Below are 7,638 nucleotides of genomic sequence, written 5' to 3'. Positions count from 1 at the left end.
CGAAGCGCGTATCGATTTGAATGAAAGCTGTCCACTCGATCTTAGGTACCATACGCTCAGTGTTGACGGCCTCGATGAATGCTTCCCAGTCGAGGGGGTGCCGTAGTCGACACCATGGTGCATCCTTGGAACGACCGCGTACAACTTTCCATTGAATGTAGGGAGTAAGGGAGTGAATGTTGATGCCCTCTTTGACCACAGGGTCCTGACGCAACTCCTCGAGGGCGAGATCGAGCAATAGTGGTTGAACAAAGTCCCATTCTTTCAGGGGGTTGACCATGAAGGGTCCTTGGGCATACCTAAATTTCGGCTCCCTAGTAACGATAACCTGAACCATGAAATCATCGTATTGACTCACAAGTTCAGGAGCTGGGTCTTCGATTTCGAGATCAATGACTGTTTTGGTACGTTTAACCCTGGCGGGTGGTTTTGATGGGGGGCTTGACCGCAAATCATCCTCGAGCCTAGGCGGGGGTTTGGGGGTGCGGCTTGAAGCCCTGAGCTGAAGTGATTGTTTGGCTGCTCCTCTCAGCTTCATAGGAGGCATATTGATGGAGTTATGACGCGTTTTGTTGGAGTGTCGATGTCAGACGCGCAGGGGTGATTTTAGGCCCTGCGACAAGCATTTTGCAACCAGCAGTACTACGTAGTCCGCGCGATACACGTCGATGATGTATTGAAGCAGCGGATGGTAAGAGAGGGTATGGGCTGTTGGGCTGGGTAGGGATACGACTTGAGCTATTAGCAATACCCTGTAAATCTACAATCTACAGGCAGAGACGTATGCGACGCCTCTCATCCTCTCCTCCTCCTCGTCCTCCTCCTGCGCACCAATATCCATATTACTCCGCGATCCGCATTTCCGTCCACTTTGGCCTCCTTCTTAAGCCGACGGCGGAGTCATAGCTTTCGTCAGCTGCCTCATCCCCTCTCCCTCCCCGATCGGCATAACCTGCAACGTTTCCATTTGGTGACAACCCGTACACTCATTCAACCCCTCCTCATTCTTCGGTAAACAATGCACATGGTAAACCTTATCACAACCCGTACTCATACACTTGTACATATCTACATCAATACAATCTGGTTCGGCACAAACGCATTTGCTCTTCGGAAGCCCGGCTGTGGGCGGTTCGAGATGTCCATCGGGGTGGAGGAGTTGGCGAGCGTAGTAATGTTGACTGACGGGATCAAAATCTTCGTCGTCGGGGCCATGCGGCACCCACAGACCCGTTCTCACATCTTGGATAAAGAACGGGCGGACCTCGTCATTATCGAGACGCGAACAGTGAAAGAAATATTCATCCTTCGTCAAAAGATGCTCCCCACTTCCCCGCCACCACTCCTTCTCCTCATCGACCTCACGCCGCTCAGACACCTGGGCACAGATATTCACCCGCAATTGATAAACCTTCCCACTCTTATGCCTGATCCCTTTGATCTCGCAGACCTCCAACGTCTTGTTGGTTGCCGGACCATAAGTGTGAATGAGCACGAAATCTCCGACGGTGTAAGTTCCGACAACCTGATCGCCGTCCTCGGTCTTGAAGATCTGGGAGAAGTGGTCCACGTCTTTTCCGGCGAATGCGTCCCATTGCTCTTGGGCTTGTTGGGCACGGTAGCCTGGACGTTTTTGGTAGACGGGTTCGCCGTCTGAATCGGATTCGTAGCCGAGGAAGGGTCGAGTCTTCCTCACTGGTTTCTTGTCTTCTGAGGTGTCGCCTGCGGCTGAAGTCAAGCAGATTTGGAAGGAAGCGGAAGCTTTTGGAGAGCCGCCTTCACGACCCTCTCCTCCAACCTCCTCTTCCTCATCATGACTTTCTTCAACGGATTCATCGTCATCCCCGTGCTTCTCCGCAACCTTCGCTAACTGAGCATAATCCCCACCAACAGGCTCAGGGCTAATTGCGACAGTCACTGACCTCCTGCCAATTGTCTCCGTCCTCTCCCTCTGCTCCGGAACAGTAGAGGATGCCTTCTGCTTGTCGAGCCGTTCTTGCTGAAACGCCATAACCTTGGCTTCAACTTGCTCCATTGAGGACGTCAAGTTGAAGGGGCCGCCGTTGGAGGGTTTGGTGACGGGCTTCTCAACAGGTTTCTTAGCCGGCGCAGTCTTCCCCGCTGACGTCGGTGTTTTGACCTGCTTGCCTTTCGGTTCACCACTTGCTAACAAAGGCTTGGCTGCGGGTCCTTTAGGCTTCTTTGGTTGCGGCTTGGCTCCGACGCTGTCGTCCGAGTAACTGTCCTCATCCGTATAATGCTCCTTGCTCCTCTTCTTGGTGGCCAAAGGAGTTTTGGCGGATGTCTTCGCCGGCGCTTTCGCGATAGACTTGGTCATATCGGACTGAGCAGACTTGGCCGTTGGCTTCGTCGTGGTTGGTTTCGGTTTCGTCACCACCTGCTTCACGACTGTACTTTTCTTCGCGGCCTCATCTTCCTCCTCTGACTCTTTGGTGTGGGTGACAGAGTTCTCATCACTTTCATCGCGTATAGTCGGGGCATTCTTCTTTGCAGTCGCCGTTGAAGGCCTTTGAATAGACACAGCGGGCTTTTTGCGCGTTGTTCCGGGCGCGGCCTTGCCACGCTTCGCCGAAGGCGGGGAGACCGGAGGAGTTGGGGTTGCGTGGCCGGCATTAGTGATAGCACTGAAGGACATGTAAGCAATTATGTACAGAGCCAGCAACCTCTCCAGAACTTGACGTACCCTTTCTTGGCTTTCTTCACAGCTGCTGCAGACTCCATATCTTTTCCTCCATTGCTGCGTTTCCCGCCCTTCGCTTGGCCAGCACCATGCTCCTCTTTGACATTATCTTCATTCTTAACCTTATGTTCGTCTTGCTGACCGGTCTCAGCCAACCTCTTGAACTCGGTAGCTATCTCCGTAGCTGTCTTTCCCTGGATCGCCGACTGAGCCGTCTTCAAGAAGTTCCTCAAGATTTCCTGCTGACCAGTGGTAAACGTCGAGTGCGAAGACGTCCACAAGTGATTGTCATAACGATCCCTGCAGTCCTTCTCCGTGAGTTCCAGGTCCGGATTTCCAGCGTTCAGAACATCGGCGATGTCTTTGTACGCCTGCTTCATCCTCACCATTGCGGTGAGCTGCTTGTCCAGACGTTCGTTCCAGCTGACATTGACCATATTGGCAGGGTTACTGACAGTGTCTCCTCAATGCGAGGAGGTCATTATATAGGAGCGAGCTCTCGTAGTCCCATCTGTAAACTGTGTATGGGGTCGTGTGATCTCGGACCGTGTTATCTGGACCCTTGTTCGGTTCTCCGCCGCACTCGTCGGCTCCGTCATTGTTCTCACGCATGATGTGACCAGAGAGGGGGCTGGTAAAGTTTACCATTAACAAACCGCTTGTTCGAGTAGAATAATTTACGAACCTGCGTTTGACAACTGTAAGATGCTGCGCTACCAGTGCAGAAGTATTTCGGTGTGGACTAATTTCTCACACTACGGGCCTACGACCTTTAGACTTGATATTCTTGTCAATTATACACGGAATATACTCATGTCATTGACAAACAGGTGATCAGTTTAAAAAAGCTTCTATAGATAAGGACGTGGAAAACTGGGTACCGTAAGTGAGGGGGGTGGTGGGTTTAAGGGTGTGTACAAGGTATCGAGAGACTGCAGTAATACACTTCTTCTGCTTATGTACTTCTCAAGCTTGTCTTCCTTGTCTTGGGCCGTAAGGAATGCTCACCATCGCCGCAGCCCTAGCTCCGCGCATCATGATAATTGAATTCCCACAACGTAGACGTCGATAAGTAGTCGTGGCAAGTCACCACATCTGACAGAGCTCTTACAGTTCATTGAGTCGATCAAGGTTATCAATCAAGGTCGAGCATAACGATGCATTACAGCTATATCTGTGGGTGTTAAACAAACTGACTGCCCAACCCTTTGGCGTCGAATGTTGTGGTGGAGTTCTGGATGCGTGGGACTTACGGCTCACGATTGACGACGTTCGTTGTATGTTCTCCATTGAACTCATACTTGAAATACGCCTCAGGCTCCCTTCTACTGTGCCCTCGCTATCTCGTCATCTCCTCCTTCACAACCCTCCCCAATAACTCCGCCATCTTCTTCCCACCTTCCACGCTCGGCTCAACCCTCTGCACATAGTCCCTCTCGTCCGTCCCATCCAACGCATCCGCAAGTAAACACGGAACGACCTTCACGCCCTCAATCTTGATCTCCTTCGTACCTAACTCATAAACTTTCCCGATCGCAGCTTGGAGCTTTGCGGGAGTGCTGTCGTATCCGAGTTTTTGGAGGGAATGATCTGCCCAGCCGCCCGATGATATTGGTGGGCCGGGGTTGTAGATCATGCAGACTACCACTGCTTTGGGTTTGGTTTTGCTCACGAGCTTGTTCACGTACGCGGCAACTTCGTCTCGGAACATATGGACGAAGTAACCCATACCAGGAGCATGACCAGTGTTGATCAGAGCTGTAGGCGAGAGCAGCATCGTCGCCATATGCGTGATCGTACTCATTGACGGAGCGAGTACGATATCGTTTGCGCCGACGGAGACGACGAGATAGTCGTTCGGTGTGATGTTATCTCGGATGAACTCGTCTTGTGCCAGCAAAAATTTGGAGCGCGCTGACAGTGTCGTGGCTTCAATTGCGGCATTCAGTACCACAGCATCAGGGTTGATTTCGTTATTCAAATGCCATGCAACGTCTTTGATACACCGTGCCGGCTCCAACACGCCCTCATACGCCTCCGGTGCTCGCCCCGCACACCTCTCATCTTGATAAGCCGCCGGATCTGACTTTCCCTTTGTAAACAGCCAGTGCTTATTGTCGAGGGATGAATCACCCGCGAAGAAAACGATTGGTCTCGTGGGATTCTGGGAGCGGAGGTGGGTGTGGAGGGTGGAGAGGTGGGAGAGGAGGTGGCCGTTGTAATTTGCGAAGAAGTCGACCGTAGAGAGTTTGGACATTTTGGAGGTGAGGTAGCCGAGGGACATGCAATGTGGAAACACAGACTTGAGGACAGTGAAGTGGGTGAAGTAATTGCTTGAGCTGAAGTGGATTGATCCCTCGACGCTGGTGATGTAGATAGCTGCGATGAGCAACGAAAGGATTGCCAGCAAAGAGATCCAAATAACCTTAACGTTTAAGCTCTCATTCGCCACCGCTATTCCTGCCAAATTCCGTCATCATGGCATTCTTGTCGGGAAAGCGCAACCGGGAGCCCCACACTCCGGGGGATCTTGCAGCGAGTTGCAGTGACGGCTGTCCTCGAGCACTTCGCCGCGTGATCCGTTATTCTTGCAATGCCAAACGACGATGCCCTTGCCCTTGTACCGGAGAATGTCTGGGCAGCGTACGACCGAATCAAACCCCTCATCCACCAAACACCCCTCTTCGCCTCCCGCACCCTCTCCGCCCTCGTCTCCTCCCCTTCCTCAACCACCACTACCTTCTCCGACAACACTCCAACAACCCTAGTCTTCAAAGCCGAATCCCTCCAACGTGGCGGTGCCTTCAAAATTCGAGGCGCAATGCACGCCGTAGCCCGGTTATCTGAGGAAGAACGTAAGCGTGGTGTCTGTACGCATTCGTCGGGGAACCATGCACAGGCACTCGCGATTGCTGCGAGAGAGAGTGGTGCGAAGTGTTGGGTCGTGATGCCGGATACTTCACCTGTACCAAAACGTGAGGCAACTGCGGCGTATGGGGCTACGATCACGTTTTGTCCGCCGTTGGAGAGGGAGGAGACATTAGCGAGGGTGCAAGAGGAGACGGGAGCGGTATATGTTCCTCCGTACGATGATCCACGGATTATCTTGGGGCAGGGCACCATATTTGTGGAGTTTGTGGGGCAGGAGGAGGAGTTGGACGCGATTATTGTTCCAGTTGGCGGTGGGGGGATGTTGGCTGGCTGTGCGCTCGCTGCCTCTGATCCGGAACTCTACGGACGCGTAGGCGGGAAGAAGGTCAGGGTTTTTGGAGCGGAGCCGTACGAGGTCAATGACTGCGCCCAAGGCCTCGCCTGCGGAACTCGCGTCCCATCCCAGCCAAACGGGCTAAAGACAGTCTGTGACGGCCTCCGCACCCCCGTTGGCAAAACCAACTTTCCCATCATCCAGAAGCACGCCGAAAAGGTCTTTACGGTCACAGAAGAGGAGGTCAAACGCGCGATGAGGCTCGTATGGGAGAGACTTAAGCTAGTCGTGGAGCCGAGTGGGTGTGTCGGGTTGGCTGTGGTGTTGAGTGAGGCGTGGAGGGAGTATGGCGTCAACGGGAAGGTTGGGATCGTGTTTAGTGGCGGTAATGTGGATCTAAGCGAGGTTTTGGCGTTTAACAAGTGAAGGACGGTGCCGGGGCTTCGGTTGGGGGAGCTCCAGCGAGAGCTCCAGCGATACCTTGAATACCCATACCCCGACGGAGGCCCAACGGCAGACAATCATCAAGCAGAACTTCTCAACGAATTGTCTGAATACAACCTGACAAGTTTCATGTACATCGTCGGCCTATGACAGTCGTGTGACATCACCCCCGATTGGCATGATTGACCTCCGCTTACGCGCATCGCTCCACACCTTAAATCCGGAGACGAAATCATCGAGAATCTAAGAATCTCAATACCCAACCACAAAAATATTAAGGTCAAGAACAATGTCGTTCGCTATGAGCCCTGATCAGCCGTCAACTGCAGAAACACTCGGCCTCCTCGACTCCGCAGCCCAGAAAGTCGCCACAGCTGCCTCTTCCGCCGCCTCCGCTATGCGGAAAGCCAGCTTCGGCATGAGCCCCAACCCGGATGAAGTGGCAAAGACAATGAACGAGAAGTTGTCCATGACGACAGAGAAGGTGCACGAGTCTGCCTCGAGGTTCTTGGGAACCGCTGCCACCACGCTGCGGACCGCCGCTTCGTCAATCATCCCTCAACCCGAGCCCTCAACTTCCCTCGACATCTTCGCCGCCGCCCTATCCCTCAACCTTGCCACAACATCTTTCAGCGGTCATCTCATTCTCCGTCCCCTCCCCAACACCCCCTCCCTCCTCCCAAACCCCCGCGACATCCTCAACACCACCAACACCCACATGCCGCCCGCCGGCCTAACCTACCACCGCGCCCGGATTCTGCCCGGTAAGCGCGTAAGCAACCATGAACCACTTGCTGTCGCATATTGTATGAACACGGACGATGTACAAGCCGTCATGAAGGCTTATAGGGATGCGAGGGATGCGGTTGGGGGGAAGCCGAGGGTTAATGTTAGGAGTGGAGGGCATTCGTATGAGGGGTTGAGTTGTGAGACAGATGCGGTTGTTGTGGATGTTTCGGCTATCAACCACATCGAGCCTGTTGCTGTTGGAGAGGGAGTGGGTAATGAGGAGCACGGGGCAGTCGTTAAGGTGGGGGCGGGGATCAAGACTGGCAAACTCTACCACCGGATCGGTCAGTTGAACAAGGAGTATCCTGATAAGGGCTACGGCTTAGACTTCCCGGCTGGTGTGTGTCCCACTGTTGGAGCTGCTGGTCTTGTGTTGGGTGGAGGTTACGGGTTCTTGGCGAGGAAGTTCGGTCTTGCATCAGATCACCTCCTTGCTGCTACCCTTGTCACGGCCGACGGGAAAGTGATTCGCGTCAGCCAAGACTCCACCGGCGACGAG

At 53.5% G+C, this 7,638-nt stretch overlaps 4 protein-coding genes across 4 annotated transcripts; 1 reads left to right on the top strand and 3 right to left on the bottom strand.

Moving 5' to 3' along the window:
* Positions 1-644, bottom strand: SAICODRAFT_224360 (uncharacterized protein). Its single transcript, XM_019166573.1, has 2 exons — positions 359-644; positions 1-299 (listed from the first exon to the last, which is right to left on the bottom strand). The coding sequence occupies exons 1-2, from the start codon at positions 545-547 to the stop codon at positions 57-59; spliced, it is 432 nt and encodes a 143-aa protein (XP_019024864.1). The 5' UTR covers positions 548-644; the 3' UTR covers positions 1-56.
* A 239-nt stretch (positions 645-883) lies between these two features.
* Positions 884-3,138, bottom strand: SAICODRAFT_24962 (uncharacterized protein; the record flags this gene model as incomplete). The annotated part of the gene is made up of 2 exons (XM_019166815.1): positions 884-2,645; positions 2,705-3,138. 2 exons carry the CDS (start codon positions 3,136-3,138, stop codon positions 884-886), a joined length of 2,196 nt encoding a protein of 731 aa, XP_019024863.1.
* Positions 3,139-3,956: 818 nt separating this feature from the next.
* SAICODRAFT_224354 (uncharacterized protein) lies at positions 3,957-5,321 on the bottom strand. The gene is made up of 2 exons (XM_019166572.1): positions 5,219-5,321; positions 3,957-5,155 (listed from the first exon to the last, which is right to left on the bottom strand). Exon 2 carries the CDS (start codon positions 4,983-4,985, stop codon positions 4,041-4,043), a length of 945 nt encoding a protein of 314 aa, XP_019024862.1. The 5' UTR covers positions 4,986-5,155; positions 5,219-5,321; the 3' UTR covers positions 3,957-4,040.
* On the top strand, positions 5,289-6,332 carry SAICODRAFT_55740 (tryptophan synthase beta subunit-like PLP-dependent enzyme; the record flags this gene model as incomplete). The annotated part of the gene is made up of 1 exon (XM_019169393.1): positions 5,289-6,332. A coding segment is annotated over one exon (1,044 nt), but the record flags the coding sequence as incomplete, so codon positions are not given.
* Between the last annotated feature and the right edge of the window lie 1,306 nt (positions 6,333-7,638).

Source organism: Saitoella complicata (genome assembly GCF_001661265.1).
Source record: "Saitoella complicata NRRL Y-17804 unplaced genomic scaffold SAICOscaffold_9, whole genome shotgun sequence".
Lineage (NCBI taxonomy): Eukaryota > Fungi > Ascomycota > Saitoellomycetes > Saitoellales > Saitoellaceae > Saitoella > Saitoella complicata.
The sequence above is the reverse complement of the archived record's forward strand: the minus strand, read 5'-3'. Positions and strand labels throughout refer to the sequence as shown.

Coding starts and splice junctions, on each gene's coding strand:
- SAICODRAFT_224360 (XM_019166573.1), bottom strand. CDS start 547: ATGCCTCCTATGAAGCTGAGAGGAGCAGCCAAACAATCACTTCAGCTC. Junction 300..358: donor AAGACCCAGCTCCTGAACTT/GTGAGTCAATAC, acceptor GCCGAAATTTAG/GTATGCCCAAGGACCCTTCA.
- SAICODRAFT_224354 (XM_019166572.1), bottom strand. CDS start 4,985: ATGTCCCTCGGCTACCTCACCTCCAAAATGTCCAAACTCTCTACGGTC.